At 41.9% G+C, this 19,175-nt stretch overlaps 1 protein-coding gene across 10 annotated transcripts in view; it reads left to right on the top strand.

Moving 5' to 3' along the window:
• Positions 1-19,175, top strand: part of CC2D2A (coiled-coil and C2 domain containing 2A) — a 176,324-nt gene that overhangs the window by 117,635 nt on the left and 39,514 nt on the right. For 6 of the 10 annotated variants that reach the window (XR_007151443.1, XR_007151442.1, XR_007151441.1 and 3 more), the window contains 4 exons: positions 2,695-2,871; positions 8,890-9,093; positions 16,500-16,589; positions 18,426-18,539. Coding sequence is in view for 7 of the 10 variants with exons in the window: in XM_047855022.1 (XP_047710978.1) it covers positions 2,695-2,871; positions 8,890-9,093; positions 16,500-16,589; positions 18,426-18,539 (585 nt within the window). In the remaining 3 variants the exon portion in view is untranslated. The remainder of the gene's footprint in view (positions 1-2,694; positions 2,872-8,889; positions 9,094-16,499; positions 16,590-18,425; positions 18,540-19,175) is intronic. The other 4 variants (XM_047855025.1, XM_047855026.1, XM_047855027.1 and 1 more) reach the window with 4 other exon arrangements.

Genomic DNA, 19,175 nt, shown 5'->3' with positions numbered 1-19,175 from the left:
CTTGGAGGTAGTAGTTAATGTAGGGCTGTTCCATTCTGAGAATTTTTCTGTCATTTAAATAGAAGTGAGGCAGAAGGTGGGACAAAGTGGAAACTTGTCAAAATGACAAAAGTGGAGTGGATGGACGCCAGAAACGAACTTGAAGGGAACAAGCAGGACAGTGATAGTCCATTGAATCAAGTGCATTCTATTAATGTTTCTAGAGTCCTCGCTATTTCAAACATGAAAAATGGTTAGCACAATCTCATTCAGCTGAGACGCTCTTCTTCGGAGTCTAATGATTTTGCTTAAGGGGACCCATTAGGTTAACAACTCTTGAATGATTTAGTAGCTCCAATCTGGGACAGTGAAAGATTCTGAAATGGCTTTAATATCCTGGTATTAAATCCATGGCAACAGGAGGCTTTGAGCCGCAAGACTGTAGCTAATCTCACACGGCGACAGAGGGAACGGTTTAATTCCACACGTGGCGACCACACAGAGCAAGTGTCGCCTGGGCCACACAGTCTCCAGCAAGCCTGGGGCTTGGATGGGTTGGAATCTCCAAGATAATTGGAATTGCAGTTCTCCCCCTAGACAAAGGGACAGTCTACAGGTGACGCTTCAGTGATGTGCTGGCCAAAACATTTTCGTGTCCCTCTTTGAATAGATTTTAAATGGAAACAAAAAAATTAAGAGCGCATCAGTTTGTAAACCAAAGTGCCATGTTATCCGGCAATGCTGAATTTCACACCTGGAAGGGTACTCGGAGGTAACTGCTCCAAATCCCTTCTGGATAAATGAATCTCCTTTACTGCATTCTGGTAATATCCATACTCTGTTTGAGTGTCCCTAGAAATGGGGAACTCACGACTTCATGAGGCAACTTGCTCTCTTTGCCATAGCTCTCTGCTACAGATTTCTTCCCTGAACTGTGCCATAATCTGTGCATCCCTATCCGTAGGTCCTGGTTTGGAGCTACACATAACAAGTAGAATCCTGACTCACTAATAATAGTAGGAATAACTATACTTGTCACATATTACATGCCATTACCTGCTAGTCTGTATGTCACCTCATTTAATCTCACAACAACCCAATAGGCTTTACTGTCGCCATTTTACAGATGATGAAACAAGCCTCGCGAGGTGAAGTCACTACTCAAATCCCAAAGCTTACAGGATTCACTTTTACCAACTTCCCACAATGCTCACATTGCTTATCCCTGGGGAATGAGATTGGTAGAGGGAGAGAGAACGATTCAATGTTTGGGTTTATCCATTTCAATGTTACTTCTGAGAGTGATGTTATTACATTTGTCATTTAAGTTTTCTCTGACTCCAAAGCTCGTACCCTTACGTGTACCTGCAGGGGACATTTGGCAGTATCTGGAGACATAACTGGTTGTCACAGCTAGCGGGGGAGCCATTGCCATCTTGTCTGTGGAGGTCAGGGATGCTGCCAACCCCCCACGATGCAAGGACAGTCCCCCCACAGACAGTCAGGCCCCAAATATCAACTGTGCCCAGGTTGAGAAACCCTGTCTGAAGTCCTTGCACCAAGTATTTGGAGATAGTGCCCGTTGCTTCCTGGGTCATCAGATGTGCTCCATTCTTTCAGGTGCAGTTTGTATGGCTTGTTTTTGTATCCTTGTCCCTGTACTCTCTTCACCTGCCTGGGTGCAGGATTCAGGGGAAAGCACTGACATAAGGAGGAAAATAAACAACAGCTCACTTAATTCCTCGCTGGAAGGCATAGTCACTGAAAGTTGAACTTCTTTCTCTATTTCTTCTGAGACATAAATGCCGCTAAAGACTGAAATGAAAACCGGATTCTCCGTAAGTCGGTGAATTTCAAGTTCCAGCCCTGAATAGTTGTGTAGCCCTAGACAGTCTTTAATAAACTTATTGTTGGGCTGGCTAGGCCAAAAAGAAAAGTCCTGTCTTTTGGAACCTCCACAGAAGCCAGGTCAGTTTACATGAGTGGCTTGTAATGCATTAAGCCCACATGTATCGAGCACCTGCTGGGTACACAAAGCGCTGCTCTACGTTGGGAAAGGGTGATAGAATCGTGGGTGAACTATAATCCTATTCATGGAGAGAAATCTGGTATCTGGAACAAAGTGATGGATGTGCATACAACTAGAAGGTCTGCAGAATGTGTCATGGTAATAGCAGAAGAAACAAATTTGATGTGAGGCTGCTAGTGATTACAAAATAATTCACAAAGGAGATAACATCTGGCCTGAGCCTAGAAAATAGAATTAATACTCTGAAAGGGGGGATGAAAAGCTGGGGCATTCCAGAGAAAGGGAATGGCTTCTGGCCAACGCTTACTGAGCACTGAGCATACGCCAGGCATTTTTCTTAGTATTTTACATCTGCTCATTCCGCACACGTAACCACCCTACAAATGGGTACTATTATTGTCTCTATAAATGCACAAGCTGGGACACTTGGAGTGTAATCCAGGATTGGAACCCAGGTGACATACTGTCACATCAACCTGAGTAGCTGGTACGTGCTCTGCTGAACTGGGAAGAGGCAGGGATGTAGAGAGAGCTCAGGGCGACATGCCCAGAAGGATGGGGTGAGCCTCGAATGCCAGTCTGAGCAGTCTTTGTTGGATTCATCGGACAGTGAGGAGTTGACACTTGCCTTTGAACTTGGGTTGGAAAACCACCAGGGTGTTTACCAAGTCATGTGTTGTTCACAGATTGATGGGACATTTAAAATAGACATTCCCCCCGTTCTCCTGGGCTACAGTAAGGAACGGAGCATGATTATCGAGCGGGGTTTTGACTCCGTGCGAAGCCTGAGTGAAGGCTCCTACATCACCCTGTTCATCACCATGGAGCCTCAGCTGGTTCCCGGGGAGTCGGTTCGAGAAAAGGTAACCCTGCTTCCACTTTAAAATCGCACGTCTGATGTTCACGAGACACGAGGAATGCTTGCTATGCTTTTATAAACGCAGAAGCCATGGCCCAAGCAGAGGTCTCCTTGCCAAAGTTTCCGTTCACTACCCTTTCGGTCTGGACAAAATGAGGGGAGATTGTGGATTTGTGTTTCCATTGAGCTGATCATTAGATTGATCAACAACTTAAAATTTCAGGCAACTGTAACACATGCTCCAGGTGTAGAAGAATTTTCTTAAAGGAAGAAAAAAAGCAGACTACTCTTTTATCTTGACATTTATTGGCAAGCGTGCCGAAATACATTTCCATGTCTGACCTCACATCCCTGGTTGTCCTGTGTGTTGAATCAATTTATAGCATCGTAAGGCTAGGCGACCTTCAGGGGTCACCTCATTTCAGTGCCTTCAGACACAGTAGAGCACAAATACTCTAATTCTGGATGGCTCTAGAACAAAGAGTTTCCAGAACTTCCATTTGTTAGCAACTATTTACCAACCCTCATAGCTGGGAGACACTTTCTTAATATAACTTGCTTCTGCAGCACTGATGTGCACTGTCCTCATTGGTTTGGGGAGAAAGTTACTGATCATGACCTCTTAATACCATAATACAATAACCACCACCACCACCATCATGTACTGAGTTTTTACTCTGTCCTCGGCCCCGTGTCGGATTGTTGACGCACATTCTCTCTTAATACTCACAACTGTAGTGTATGGTGGGGTCTCGGATTGAGACATGAGGAAAGTGAGGCTCAACCCTCCAAATTCACCCAGGCAGGAAATGCATTTATCAATTAAATGTCTGTCTGACTCAAAATCATATATATTCAACAAATATTTACTGCTGATGTGACAAGCATTTTTCAGGTACTGGGAATACAGCAGCCTAGAAAAGCAGCTAAAAAATTCCACAGAGCTCACGTTCATGTGTAAGCCCAGCATGTTCCCTCCTAAACTAACCTGCATGGATTCTCATGATGATTCCTTTGTTTATCCGTTGTAATCAACACTCAGATGGAGAATGGGGAAATGAGCACATTCCTCTGTTTCTTTTTCAGCACTACAGTCTGGTTCACAGAGACACATACTATTACTATTCCCCTTTGTGACGATTATTAGAAAAATAAATCTACGGAAATTCAAATTAATCTTACATGCTAGCCTCTGTCACTAAAGCTGTGACAAATATGGTCTCTAGAAAACATGCCAGATAGGAATGCAAGCTGGTACAGCCACTCTGGAAAACAGTGTGGAGGTTCCTCAAAAAACTAAAAGTAGAACTACCCTACCACCCAGCAATTGCACTACTGGGTATTTACCCATGGGGTACAGGTGTGCTGTTTTGAAGGGACACATGCACCCCCATGTTTATAGCAGCACTATCAACAACAGCCAAAGTATGGAAAGAGCCCAAATGTCCATCGATGGATGAATGGATTAAGATGTGGTATATATGTACAATGGAGTATTACTCAGCAATCAAAAAGGATGAAATCTTGCCATTTGCAACTACATGGATGGAACCGGAGGGTATTTTGCTAAGCGAAATTAGTCAAAGAAAGACAAATATCATATGACTTCACTCATACGAGGACTTTAACAGACAAAACAGATGAACATAAGGGAAGGGAAATAAAAATAATATAAAAACAGGGAGGGGGACAATGCATAAGAGACTCATAAATATGGAGAAAAGAGGGTTATTGGAGGCGTTGTGGGAAGGGGGATGGGCTAAATGGGTAAGGGGCACTAAGGAATCTACTCCTGAAATCATTGTTGCACTAGATGCTAACTAATTTGGATATAAATTTTTTTAATTAAATTTTAAAAAAAGAAAGAAAACATGCCAGAATATATGCATTTCAAAATATTTCTAGGAAGTGAAACTTATATTCTGGATGGTTTTCTTTATGTGTAAACTCAAGATAAAAGCCAACAAGCATGTTTACACAGAAAAATGCTCCCAGACAAAAGATGATTTTGCTATTTCCATGTATTCTTAACAGAGGAAAAAGCACCCCATCTGGAGGTGAGCTTCCAAAACCCGGGAAAGCAGTCTGTCTGTGACTGTGGCTGAGAGGCTGAAAACCAGAGGCTTCTTAGCACCCGACGCCCTTTCGGGGCACTAACCCCCCTATCGTGGTTCTGAGCTCCGAGACAGGACGCCCTCCCTGAGTCCTGCAACCTTCCCGCCTCCAGCCAGGTAACGAGGCTGTCTGCTGCTGCCTTCAGTGGCATTTCACTGCCCCTCTGTGGCTGTGCGGAGCATTTCTCTTATGCCTCTGAAATGAGGGCTTAAGAATCCCCGTTGGAGGACAGGTTCTTTGCTGCTATTTGATAAGGAAGGCATGTGGACTGATGCCCCCTGATGTCCTAAACACACAGTGGCAGAAAACACTACTCAGTGATTTCCCCTGCAGATTATTCGGGAAAGAGAAGCTCTCGCCTGAAGATAACAGAGGCCAGAACCTTGAATTGTTTTTCCACTTGCCAGCAACTTCCAGGGATTAGGAGACTGGAGTCTCCCTTCCGTCATCCCATAGGGAACCGTTCCATAGGACTTCTTAGAGGGATTTACTCATGGAATTTTCTTAAGATGCAGTAGCAACTCCTCAAACTCCTACTGTAACTACTTTACATTGTCTTGATAAAAGTTAAGTTTTTAAAAGTAGATTTTTTTCTGTTAATAAAGTCTTCCTCTCATTTCTTTCTCCTTTCTTGCCTCTGATAGATGAGTGACGTACTTAAAAAGGTATACCAAGCATTTTGTTTTACATTTGTTGGTCAGTAGTTCTAAGGCTTCTAATTAGCTGCTTTTTGTCTGCTGCCACTTTGTGGAAGCTGCTGGATGCTAGTGTATGTGTGGTCCCTTGGCAACGAACCACAGATGTCTGAAGTTCCGTGAAGAATGTCCAGCCTTGTCTTTCGGCCTGTTTCGTTTGCTCAGATTCTTATTTAGCCTGGAATGTAGGAAGAGTCATGGTGTGAATGTCACCTCCATGCTGGGCACTATCTCCAGTTTCCAAGCCTATGAAATCCATGAGATGCTTCTTGCCGAGACGGCTGCAGCCCTGACGGTGACTTGTCATGGGTGGAGCTGTCTCAGTGTGGCTATTCAAGAGGATAACCACGCTTAAGTTTCAGTAAACACTGACACGAACCTACAGGTCAAAAAAATAGAGCCAGTCAAGAAACTTCCAGGTTTCATTTTGAATCAAATACTGAATTTGTCAGTTAGTCCTTGATTTGTTTCATAATAAACCAACCCAAATTCTTTTGGCACTGAGCTTTCCCTTGGTACTTCTTAGATCACTAATAAAATGCCATACTCCTCCTTAAATCATTGTTTCACTCCATTAAATGGTATCCTGGTGGCCGAAGCAAGTATCAATGACCATTAAGAGATACTTATTTAAATGCTTACCTCATGTATGCTCTGTGCAGAGAGGAACACAAAATGATTCAAACACGGGCCCTGCTCTCACAAAGCACTAGTTACATAGTCAAAACACACAACAGCACTTCCAGCTCCAAGTGGTAGAAAAAGGTTTCGGGGCGCCTGGATGTCTCTGTCGGTTAAGCGTCCAACTTTGGCTCAGGTCATGATCTCGAGGTCCATGGGTTCGAGCCCCACGTCTGACAGCTGCCTGTGCTGACAGCTCAGAGCCTGGAGCCTGCTTTGGATTCTGTGTCTCCCTCTCTCTCTGCCCCTCCCCCGCTCACACTATTTGTCTCTCTCAAAAACAAACATTAAAAAAATTTTTTTCAAAGAAAAGAAAAAGGTTTCGACACAGTTTTTTAAACTGGGAAGGCCAATATTCAGTACTGATTCCAGGTTTCTGTTGCTCTTTCTGGGCAATGCTTATTTGGCCTCTTAAGTATTCCTCTAGCACCTGTGTATTTAGAATCTCTGGGCAAGTATCTTAAGTACCGGATTGCTTATTAATGCATTCCTCTAGACTAGAAGTGGCTCGAGGGTACTGGTTCATATTCATTTATCCACAGTGCCTGGAACCTTTTAGATTCTCAGCAGATATTTTCCAAATAGTTGGGTGAGTAAGTAAATGAATGAGTTTAAAGGAAACCGAGTTGAATTCCCCTGGGTGCTTTGTTTCATACCACCCTTGTTTCGTAATTTTTCATCTTTGTAAAGTTACAGTGATCTCTGGCATGACAATTCCGTCCTAGGAGTCTGTGACACGCCCATGCCAAAGTCTCGGAAGCTCGCCTTTTTCATTTGTTTATATATCCATCATAACCATACATTGGGCAGCTCCCACTATGCTCAGTGGTAGATGGTACCAGATCAATCTGAGTCAGATGTTCGGATTCGGATCTCGGGGACACCCCGTGAGAGTATATAGGAGGCATCTGGAAACGTCTCCATCCTACGTCCTACCTAACCCCCACAACCACTACCCCAATTTTTCAGGATACAGAAATCAAATTAGAAACTGGAGCCACAGTCTAGCTCCAGTGTAACAGAAATCAAGAATAATTAGGATAGCCTAGATTCTATCTCAAGTCAGAAAAAAGTCACGGGTTGTCTTCCCATTCATTCACTCGACAATATTTGTTACACGCCTCCTATAGGTATTATGTGGCAGGTAGTATCCTTGGTACTGGAGATAAAAAAAAATAAGATCAAGGGGCACCTGGGTGGCTTAGTCGGTTAAACGTCCGACTTCAGCTCGGGTCACAATCTCGCAGTTTGTGGGTTCGAGCTGCACGTTGGGCTCTGTGCAGACATCTCGGAACCTGGAGCCTGCTTCGGATTGTGTGTCTCCCTCTCTCTCTGCCCTCCCATGCTCATGCTCTGCCTCTCTCTGTCTCTCATTAATAAACGTTAAAAAATTAAAAAAAAATAAGATAGAAACAAAACCTTTGACTTTAAGAGTCTTATTCTATGGGGGAGACAGAGTAAACATATCAGTGGTTTTGAATGCTAATAATAATAATAATAAAGCAGAGTATGAGAAGGATAGCTGGGTGCATTTCCATTCTCAAAACGAACAGATTTTCAAGCACTGCCTAGAATCTAAATCCTACTTAAAAATTAACTTTCCTAATAAAATTTTATTTGAGTTTGTCCTGAAACACTGCAGAATATAAGCAACCATGCATATGTTTTTATACTAAGCAACAGAAATCTTGTAAAAATATTTAAATATCTGCTTTTGGCAAGCTATTTTTTAGTAATCACTTTCGGGGGAAAATTACAACATGTGTCTAAGGCAACTAGAATTTGTTCTGTTTCGTCTGCTTTAAGTTACTACTAAAAGTCTGGGAATTGGGGCACCCGGCTGCCTCAGCCTAAGGAGTATGCAACTCCAGACCTCAGGGTTGTGAGTCTGAGCCCCACGTTGGGTGCAGAGATTACTTAAAAATAAAATCTTTAAAAGTCTGGGAATTGGTAGCTCATCTTGGATCAGAGAACCACTTAAGATAAATATGATACACTCGATGCTAGTTCTGCTTCTTTTTTTCCCTGAGACCCATTACTATTCTGTATTACATTCATTTTGGATTTAACATTTTTTAACACATCAGTATATATCTGTCGATTTGTTGTGCATTTAACATGACTTGCTCGAGTCTTGCATTTGAGACGTTAGATGACTGAGCCCCTCTCCCCTCTAAAACCAATGTCAAAATACATATAAAGCTACTGCTTATTCTCATCAATCAGAATTAGTACATCAGTTTACATTTTATAGGCTGTTCTAGTTTTCGTAGGGCTGCTTGCCTGTTGACTACTTTCTTTCAGTCCTGTTCAATATATTTTAAGTATTTAATGAATCCATCTAATTTTTAGACTATAAATATAATTAAATAAAGCCCTAGGGACACCAGGGCATGACACTATTGTAAGGGGTCACGTAATCATAGTTCCTGAAGCATACATGTAGTTCCTGTTAACCGTAAGATCTCAACAAATCCTACTGTTGTCTCCCGTAATCATATGTAAACTCCATGGAGTCTTTGTTTGTGAAGTTTGATTCTCAGGAAGATGAGAAATTGCTGCAAGCAACGGAGAAGTTTCAAGCTGAATGTGCCTTAAAGTTTCCACATCGTCAATGCCTCACGACAGTGACTGACATAAGTGGAAAAACCGTCTTTATCACTCGTTACCTCAAGCCATTAAACCCTCCACAGGAGCTCTTGGAGGCCTGCCCCAACAACCCACAAGCAACGGCAGTGAGTATTCCATGGCCAATTAGGGCTGCTGCTAAAAATATGTTAAATTTTCAATATATTGCCCTATAACAACCATATTTTATAGTACTTAATTAACATAGTCACTCTATCGAGATCATCAGTGATGAAAGAAATGATTAACACTTTTTTTATTACTATGAAGCTCACTTTCTGTAGAAAAGTCTGAAGGTACCAGAGAGGGTAATAATCCTTAGTTCATTCTTTCAGTGAACAATTGTGGGTGCCTCCTGTGTCCCGGGCACTATACTGAGTGCCGGAAATTAACCTTTGGAAGATGCTTTACACTTTTGCAACGTCTTCATTACGTGTCCTCCGTCACTTTGTTGGGATTTGAACCTAGGCCTCTGACTTCCGAACTCATGCACTTTCTACTATAGCAAGATAACTATTCAGTGTTATACTTAATATTATAGGCATCATTGAATTCAAATTAAGCAAACGTTATCTCCAAGATTTGAGGATGTACAGCATGTAAGCCGGGACCACGGAGCACATCCATGCTGGGCCACTAAGTACACATACGCATCTCTGCCTGTTAAACATTCTTTTTTTTTTTTCCCCAAATTTTTATTTAAATTCTAGTTAGTTAACATATAGTGCAATATTGGTTTCAGGAGTAGAATTTAGTGATTCATCACTTACATACAACACCCAGGGCTCATCCCAACCAGTGCCTCCCTTAGTGCCCATCACCCATCTAGCCCATCTTCCATGCACCTCCCCTCCAGCAACCCTCAGTTTGTTCTCTGTAGTTAAGAGTCTCTTATGGTTTATTTCCCTCTGTTTTTATCTTGTTTTTCCTTCTCTTCCCCTATGTTCATCTGTTTTGTTTCTTAAATTCCACATATGAATGAAATCACATGGTATTTATCTCTGACTTCTTTCGTTTAGCATAATACACTCTAGCTCCAGCCACAGCATTGCAAGTGGCAAGATTTCATTCTGTTTGATGGCTGAGTAATATTCCATTGTGTATATTTCCCACACCTTCTTTATCCATTCATCGGTCGATAGACATTTGGGCTCTTTCAACAGTCTGGCTATTGTTGATAGTGCTGCTATTAAAATCAGGATGCATGTACCCCTTCGATTCTGTACTTTTGTGTATCCTTTGGGTAAATACTAATAGTGCAACGGCTGGGTTGTAGGGTAGTTCTGTTTTTAACTTTTTAAGAAACCAACTATATGGTTTTCCAGAGTGACTGCACCAATTTGCATTCCCACCGACAGTGTGAGAAGGTTCCCCTTTCTCCACAACCTCACCAACATCTGTTGTTTCCTGAGTTGTTAATTTTAGCCATTCTGACAGGTGTGGGGTGGTATCTGTATTTCCCTGATGATGAGTGATGTTGAGCATCTTTTCGTGTGCCTGTTAGCCGTCTGTATGTCTTCTTTGGAAAAATGTCTATTCATGCCTTCTGCCTATTTCTTAATTGGATTATTTTCAACAGGCATTTTAACAGAATGATTATTCACCATTCTTAAGTGAATACTGTAACCCAGAACTATCTTTAGAGAGTAGATAGTATAGGGAGTAGTTGCTGCTAATAAGTCATTAACACGATAATTTAGCAACAGGTGATGGTGTATCTTTTTGCAGATATAGATATATCAAAACAAACAAACAAACAAAACACCTGTGTTCCACATTTCCTTTACTTTTTTTATTAATCAATTTGTATTAAAAATCATAATAGGGACTTCCTTCTATTCCTTCTAGTAAAAGGGAAAACAATTTCTCCCAGGAGAGAACATAGAGGAGTGATGAAGAAAATATTTAAACCATTTTTAAAATCATGGCTGACATGGAAATAAGGTGAGGGGGAAAGTCAGAGCCAAGAAACAACAAAGCAGATTCCACACGGGTGAGAGCCTGGAATAGCGCTTGCTCTGAGGTTGTCAGATAATTCCTAATGTCTGGACCTGGGCTTTAGCAAGCCACAGGGCGACTGGGGAAGGAGGTAGTGCCAGGTATGGCGCCAGGGCAGGGAGGAGGGTCAAACTAGACACTCAGGTGCAGAGCTGGGACTCTTGACAGGTAATGTCAATGATGAGTAAGCCAGGAAATACCCTGCTTTGCAGAAGGAATCCTGCCTGTTTCAGCCTTGACTCTGGATGGAAGAGAAACAAGATAAGTCTCCCCAAGGAATTCCCAATAACCAAGTTGTATTTTTTCACACCAGCAACTAAAATTCACACTACCTGTATGACCAAACAAAACTTCAGCTGAAAATATCATTGAAAGTATTTCCCTGTTGGTAATGCCCCTAAATCCCTGTCAGAAGGAAACACAAATCTTTCTAGAAGAATGCTCTTTAAACTCAGCCTTAAAGAGAAAAAAAAAAAGTTCCAAAGTTCCAAACAACACAAACATATGAAAGATCATTGAAGAAGAAATAAGTCACCATGAAGAGGGTAAGAGTTAGCAAACACAACAAACCACAGAACTGGGCCACAAAGAGTGCAGATATTAGAATTATTAGACTCGGCCTATAAAATAGATATGTTTAATAAGTTTAAGAAATCTAAGCAATTGAGGGGCACCTGGGTGGCTCAGTCAATTGGACGTCCAACTTCAGCTCAGGTCATGATCTTGTGGTTCATAGGTTCGAGCTCTGTGTTGGGCTCTGTGCTGACAGCTTGGAGCCTGGAGACTGCTTCGGATTCTGTGTGTGTCTCTCTCTGTCTCTGCCCCTCCCCCTCTCATGCTCTGTCTCTCTCAAAAATAAATAGTAATCATTAAAAAAAATGTTTAATAAATCTAGGGAATTGAAAATGAAACAAAAGAAAAATAGGCAGATTGCAAAAATATTGCATAGTACTTACAGAAATATAAAATAATTAAAAATAGAAAGTGAACAAACAGCTTAAGCAGAACATTAAGTACACTTAAATACAGACTTAAGTTACATACAGGTAAGTACAGAGAGTTAGTGAGCTGGAATTTACATGCAAAGAAATTACTTGGAATATAGCACAGAGATAGCCAAAAAACAGAAGATGAAAAGGAAAGGTTAAGAGACATGGAGGACAGAGGGAGGAACACCAAATCACACATGAAAGGAGAAAAGCAATGTTCAAAGAGAGCTGAGAGGGGCGCCTGGGTGGCTCAGTTGGTTAAGCATCTGACTTCAGCTCAGATCACGATCTCGCGGTCTGTGAGTTCGAGCCCCGCGTCGGGCTCTGGGCTGATGGCTCAGAGCCTGGAGCCTGCTTCTGATTCTGTGTCTCCCTCTCTCTCTGCCCCTCTCCCGTTCATGCTCTGTCTCTCTCTGTCTCAAAAATAAATAAACGTTAAAAAAATAATTAAAAAAAAAAAAAAAAGAGCTGAGAATGTGTTAAGATCTGACGAAAGACAACGAACCTCTGATGCAGGAAGCCCAATATACCCTACACAGGATAAAATGAAATTAAAATCTAGGCATATTGCAGGGAACTACAAAGATGATCTTAAAGGAGCTGGAGAGAAAACAGATTTTCTACAAAAGAACAATGATCCAACCAATCAACTTCTCAGCTGCACAAATGAAGTCAGAGAAGGAATAATATCTTCAAAAGGCTGAAAGAAAATAGCCATCGAACTAGTAATTTATATCCAGTGAAACTGTCTTTCACACAAACATTGGGAGAATTTACAACCAAAAGAGTCTCACTTAAGGAATTTCTAAAAAATAGCCTTCAAAGAGAAGGAAGGCTCTCAGAAAATCCTAGGTGCGACACTAAACAGTAGATAAAGAAAATGGGAAACTTGTGAGTAAATGGAGACAGGCATTGTCTTCATATCAGTAATAACAGAAGTGAGGGTGAAAAGTAGTGACAAAACAAAAATCCTGGAAAAAACTGCGTATATGTCAGGACAGGATTGATGAGGATTTTTTAATGCACTTGTATTTCCCAAGAGGAGAGTCAAGGTATTTATTAACTTTTAGAGTTTAAGTTAAATATTCACATTGAAATTCCTAGATTAATCACTTAAAAGAATAAAAGAAAGTATGTAGAACTTGCAAAATTAACAGGAGATAAAATAATGAAATGGGGGTGAAGAAAGTGGGGAGGGAGAAAAAAAAGAAACATAGAAAAAAGTATGAGAAATAAAAAGCACAGAATAAGGTGGTTAAAATGGCCGAAATGTTTACCAATAATCACAATCAGAGCAGAGATTAAACATTCTGATTAAAAGACAAACAAAGACTGTCCGGGTGCCTGGGTGGCTCAGTCAGTTCAGGTCTGACTTTGGCTCAGGTCATGATCTCACGGTTCGTGGGTCTGAGCCCCACATCGGGCCCACCGCTGTCTGCTCAGAGCCTGGAGCCTTCTTCCGATTCTGTGTGTCCCCCTCTCTCCGTCCCTCCCCTGCTTACAGTATGTCTCTCTGTCTCTCAAAAGTAAATAAAACCTTTAAAAAGATTTAAAAAAAAAAAAAAAGACAAAGACTTGTCAAACTAGATGTTTAAAACCATTTATAGTGGAACTTGACAAACTGATTCTAATATTTATATGGCAGTGCAAAGGGTCAAAGTAGCTTAGACATCTGGAGGAGTAAGAAGGTGTCGGTGGGAAGATTTGCCACACCATATACCCAGACTACTTACAAGACCATAGTAATTGAAGTAAAATGGTATTGACACACAGATAACAGAAAAATGGAAAAGAATAAAAAGTCCACTCAAATATGACCCACTCAAACCTGACACATGACAAAGCTGGCATTGGAAATTACTAAAGAAAAGACTGACTATTACATAAATTTCACTGGGATCATTGATTTTTACATATGGGGAAAATAAAAATAGACTCCTACTTCACAGCATTCAAGGGCAGATAGATTGAGTACTTAAATATGGAAGCATTTTTTTTTAAGTTGATTTATTTACTTTGAGAGAAGGCAGGGGAGGAGCAGACAGAGAGGGAGAGAGAATCCCAAGTAGGCTCCCCACTGTCAGCCTAGAGTCTGATGTGGGGCTCAATCTCATGAACTGTGAGATCATGACCTGAGCCTAGACCAAGAGTTGGAGGCTTAACCAACTGAGGCACCCAGGTGTCCCTAAATATGAAGGCATTTTTTATCTGTATGACTTGAGGTAGAATTTCTTAAATAAGATAGAAAAAGGCACAAGCTGTAAAGAAAAAGAAAAATACATTTGGCCATATTGAAAGTGCGAACTTAGGGGCACAAGGGTGGCTCAGTGGGTTGGGAGTCTGACTCTTGGTTTCAGCTCAGGTCATGATCTCATGGGTCTTAAAACTGAGTCCCTCCACCAGCTCTGAGCTGACAACAAGCAGCCTGCTTGGGATTCTCTCTCTCCCTCTCTCTCTGCCCCTCTCCTGCTTGCTCTCTCTCTCTCTCTCTAAACTGAGTAAATAAACTTAAAAAAAAAAAAGGTGAGAACTTGGGTTTATCAAAAGACACCACAAAGGAAATGAAAAGCCACAAATAAGGTGTTTACAACATATATAATAGCCAAAGGAATACCAACTAGAATATATTCTTAAAAACACCTGCAAATCAGTAACAAAACGTGCAGAATACTGAAATAGAAACTCACGGTGGGACTTGTCCTGCCAGTCAGGGGCCGTCTCCCCTAGTTATAGCCAGTTGGGCTGGTGATGAGATGGAGGGTAGGAATGTCTTTTATTCTTTGAGTTCACAGAAGACACAAGAGGCTTCAGACGGGGCCTGAAGGATTGGGCCAAACCTCGCGTCTACCACCAGAGCCCTCTTCCAAGCAGACACGTCCAAGGCCCGGCTACCTCCCAGCCCATTCAATGGACTGCTGTCACAGTGCACACGGGGGCCGTGCCGGCCACCGCAGCCAGCAGAGCGAGCCCTTCCCCCAAAGACCGGTGCCTGGTTCGGGGCTCGCGGCCCCGCAGCACCGCCGCACCCCTCCCCCACCCGTGCGTACCGGGAGCGGAGACAGAGACCTGGAGGTTCGTAGGTTTTCCAAAGGAAAAGAGAGCAGCGTTCCTAACCAGGCAAACCCTCACCAAGCAGGTAGCTTGCTGGGTTTGGAACAGGCTGAGAAGAAAAGTAGTGGGACAGCCCTTTGGAGAAAGCCATTCTTCCAGGGCCATTCTCCTAGGGCCCCTGCATCTCTTGAGCTCGGCAGGGTTGCTCACCCTCTCTGGTCTCGTTCTTGGCAGGATTCCTTGTTAGAAGTTTTATTTATGTTTTGTGCACCTCAGCTGAGCACGTGAATGAAAGAGTGGCAATTGGAAAAGCTATGCTTTCTTCATAGCCTGTGGGTCTCCTTACAACGAAACTAGGGGGTTGTGACCCGACCGGCCTACCAACCTACTACGGTGAGATTCATTTGGGAGAAACCAGCTGTAACTGTTTAAAAATCACTGTTTCACTCTGTTAATTCAACAAGGATAGGAATGGCTGTGCCAATACAAGTTTTCTCCTTTAAAACAAACAAAAAAGAGGGGCATCTGGGTGGCTCAGTCGGTTGAATGTTCGACTTCAGCTCAGGTCATGATCTGGAAGTTCCTGAGTTGGAGCCTGAGGCTGCCTCAGATTCTGTGTCTCACTCTCTCTCCGCCCCTCCCCCACTCGCACTCTGTCTCTCCCTCTCTCAAAAATAAAGATTAAAATTAAAAAAAAAAATTCAGAGAAGTATAAACTTGAAAGGCCAAGTAAGCATATGAAAAAGATGTTCAACCTGCTTAGAAGTTGCATGAATAGGAGCTATAACTACAATGACGCCCTGATCTTTGTTTCTAAATACGATTATCCTCTAAAAAGCTCCTTGGAGAAGTGGCTGCTTTTTGGACTGGGGTAGAGAAAATACAAGATGATTGTAGAAAGTCTTTCTAGGGGTGCCTGGGTGTCTCAGTTGGTTGAGCCTCCCAACTTCGGCTCGGTGATGATCTCTCGGTCTGTGAGTTCAAGCCCTGCGTCAGGCTCTGTGCTGACAGCTCAGAGCCTGGAGCCTGTTTCGGATTCTGTTTCTCCCTCTCTCTTGCCCCTCCCCCGCTCATGCTCTGTCTCTCTCTCTCTCTCTCTCTCTCTCTCTCTCTCTGTCAAATAAACATAAAAAAAAATTAAAAAAAAAAAAAGTCTTCCTATACCATCAAGTAAGGAAGTGCAGGACAAAAAAAAAAGAGAGAGAACATTTCAAAGAGACCTAGGAGCCAGGGTCTTCATCTGTAAAAGGATATTAACAGTGACCTCCTTCCTAGGATGCTTGGAGAGGATGAAATGAGTGTTAACACAACACCTAGCTTGGTAAGCACTTAGCCCTCACTTCATTCCACACACATCAATTTTGTGATATATAGAACTCTTACAAGAAAATGAGGTCGAATATCTAGGTATCTATTTTATCAGAAATTAATTTTTTCAAACAGGAACTGTTTAATTATTTTTTTTGCTTAAACAGGAACTGGTGGCCCGATATGTGTCATTGATTCCTTTCTTGCCTGACACTGTTTCATTTGCTGGCATCTGTGACCTGTGGAGCACATCTGACGTAAGTAGTTCTCCCTCACAGATTTACCAGTTTGAGCTGACTTCACTGAATATTGGCCAAAGGCTCGTATAATTTTAAATTGCAACATTCATTAGTCCTTACAAAAATCCATTTGGTCATCTGTTTGGCAGGATGAGCTAAATTCTGAAGTATTTTGTCTTTCTGGTTCAGTTTGCCCAAGTTCAGAAATTAAGAAAAACTTTTGTTATTTGTACAAATAATAACAAAAAGTACTTCAGGTATCTTAATACTGATTTAGCCTCCCAGTATTACCTCAGCAATATCCCAGCTTTATTCATTAAAAGAAAAAAAATCAAAATGACACTCTATATTACATTTGGAAATTACATACTCCACAACTGATGGACTTTTTATGGCAAACCGTGTCATTACTGATTCAGTATGTATTTCCTGGTCACACACCACCTATCACACACTGTACTAAACTGTGGCTATGAGCAAAATAAACACGGCCTCTGCCCTCCTGGAATTTACAATCCATGTATGTTACGATACATCCAAATGGCTCCTAGGTAGTAGGACACGAACACATACCTTATCACAGGTATTCTGCTTCTGGATCTCATGTGGTGCTGTGTTTGCATAAAATTAAACTATGTTACACAACTCCCGTTAAGGATAGCTCTAAACCAAAGAAATTTAAGCACATCTTATTATTTTTGTTGAAATTTAAGTACACTTTAAATTTTTGCTCCCCAGTTTATTTTGGCAACATAATGTTGACAATATTAGAGGTAACATTTCCGTAACCTCAAGACACCTAAAGAAAATATGCAAAGGACAGAATAATTCGTGTGCTGTAGAGCCAGACTGGCTTTACCGCTTCCTAAGTATTACCTCACCTGTGTTTCCATTTCCTCATCTATAAAACTGGAAGATGAGTACTTCCCTCAAGGGTTTATTCTAGGATGAAATGAGTTAATGCCTGCAATATGCTTAAAATAATTTGGGGGCAGGGAAAGGGGAGATATGAGTAAGCAGAGCACAAATGATTTTTAGGGCAGTGAAAATTCTGTGATACTCTAATGATGGGTACATGTCATTACACATTTGTCAAAACCCATAGAATGTACCACACCAAGAGTGAACCCTACTGTAAACTGTGGACTTTGGGTAATTAATTATGACATGTCACTGTAGGTTTCTCCATTATTAACACTCAGACCACTCTGTAGGTAGATGTTGATAGTGTGTGGAAACAGGGGTAGATGTTCTTCTTCCCGACTTTGCCGTGAACCTAAAACTGCTCTAAAAATAGTATTTAAAAACATATTCAACACACAGGGAGCTATTATCTATAAATTCAAAATAAGGAGTAAAACTTTGAAATTTGTCTCCCCATTCATAGTGTTGATTCTAGGAATCCATGGAATCGATGTCAGAGAAAATACCATGTCCGATAGAAGTGTTCTGTTTTTCTTTTTTTTAATTTTTTTTAATGTGTATTTATTTTTGAGAGAGACAGAGCATGAGCAGGGGAGGGGCAGAGAGAGAGGGAGACACAGAACCCGAAGCACGCTCCAGGCTCCGAGCTGTCAGCACAGAGCCGGACGCGGGGCTCGAACTCACAAACCGTGAGACCATGACCTGAGCTGAAGTTGGACGCTCAACCGACTGAGCCACCCAGTCGCCACTGTGTTTTTCTTTTTTAATGATTTAAAACATAGTATCAAAATCTGGAAACAGATTTTTAAAATAGGTCTATTTACACTTTAAGGCACTAATTTTAACAGTGACTTTTGAAAAATCCTGTATGTCCAATCCAGAATGAAGCAGTCAATCTACACAGTGTAATTTTTCTTTTCTTCCTGTCAGCAATTTCTTGATCTCCTGGCAGGAGACGAAGAAGAGCATGCGGTTTTACTATGTAATTATTTTCTCTCCCTGGGTAAAAAGGCCTGGCTGGTGATGGGCAGTGCTATTCCTGAGGTAAGGCCACACAGGCTGGCTCCTACAGAGGAGTGTAGTTGTCTAACATGGCTGTTATGTTCCAGAAAATGAACAGTACTAATTTGCATAGCGATCCTTCGAGTTGCAAGGCAAGTGGCCCAGAGATTCCATTATGGGCAGAGAGAACCAGTGATTAGACATGAAATCGTTTTTTCAGTGGCACTTGGACTCTGATCGGTGCTTCAGATCAGGGGCTTTTTTTTGGCAAATCTGAACCGTTGACCATTCAAAGGCCCCACCTGACTCTGTCCCTTGTAGTGTGAGCCCACACCTGCCCATGTTGCTAAGAATTCTAATTCCCTTAGTGATCTAGTGTTAGATCACTAGTGGCAAGGTGAGAGATCTCCCTTCTCATGCCCACTGCTTCCTCAGGCACCTGCTACTAGGCAGCAGGTACAGCAGAACAGAGCAGACAACCTCAGCAGCAAAGAAAAGAATGTTAGCAGCTATCTTTTGATATCATTATTGTTCATTTTATTAGACTGGAGACGGCAAACGATTAGAATTTGTTTCCCCAGCCCACAGCAAATATCCCTCAATTTGGGGCGCGTTTGGGGTAGTTGGGGGTACGAGTTTAGAAAATTCACGTGAATTGAAGCAGTGTATCCAAAGAGT

Source organism: Prionailurus viverrinus, chromosome B1 (genome assembly GCF_022837055.1).
Source record: "Prionailurus viverrinus isolate Anna chromosome B1, UM_Priviv_1.0, whole genome shotgun sequence".
NCBI classification, from domain to species: Eukaryota; Metazoa; Chordata; class Mammalia; order Carnivora; family Felidae; genus Prionailurus; species Prionailurus viverrinus.
Note: the sequence above shows the minus strand (reverse complement) of the source record. Positions and strands in the feature narration are given on the sequence as shown.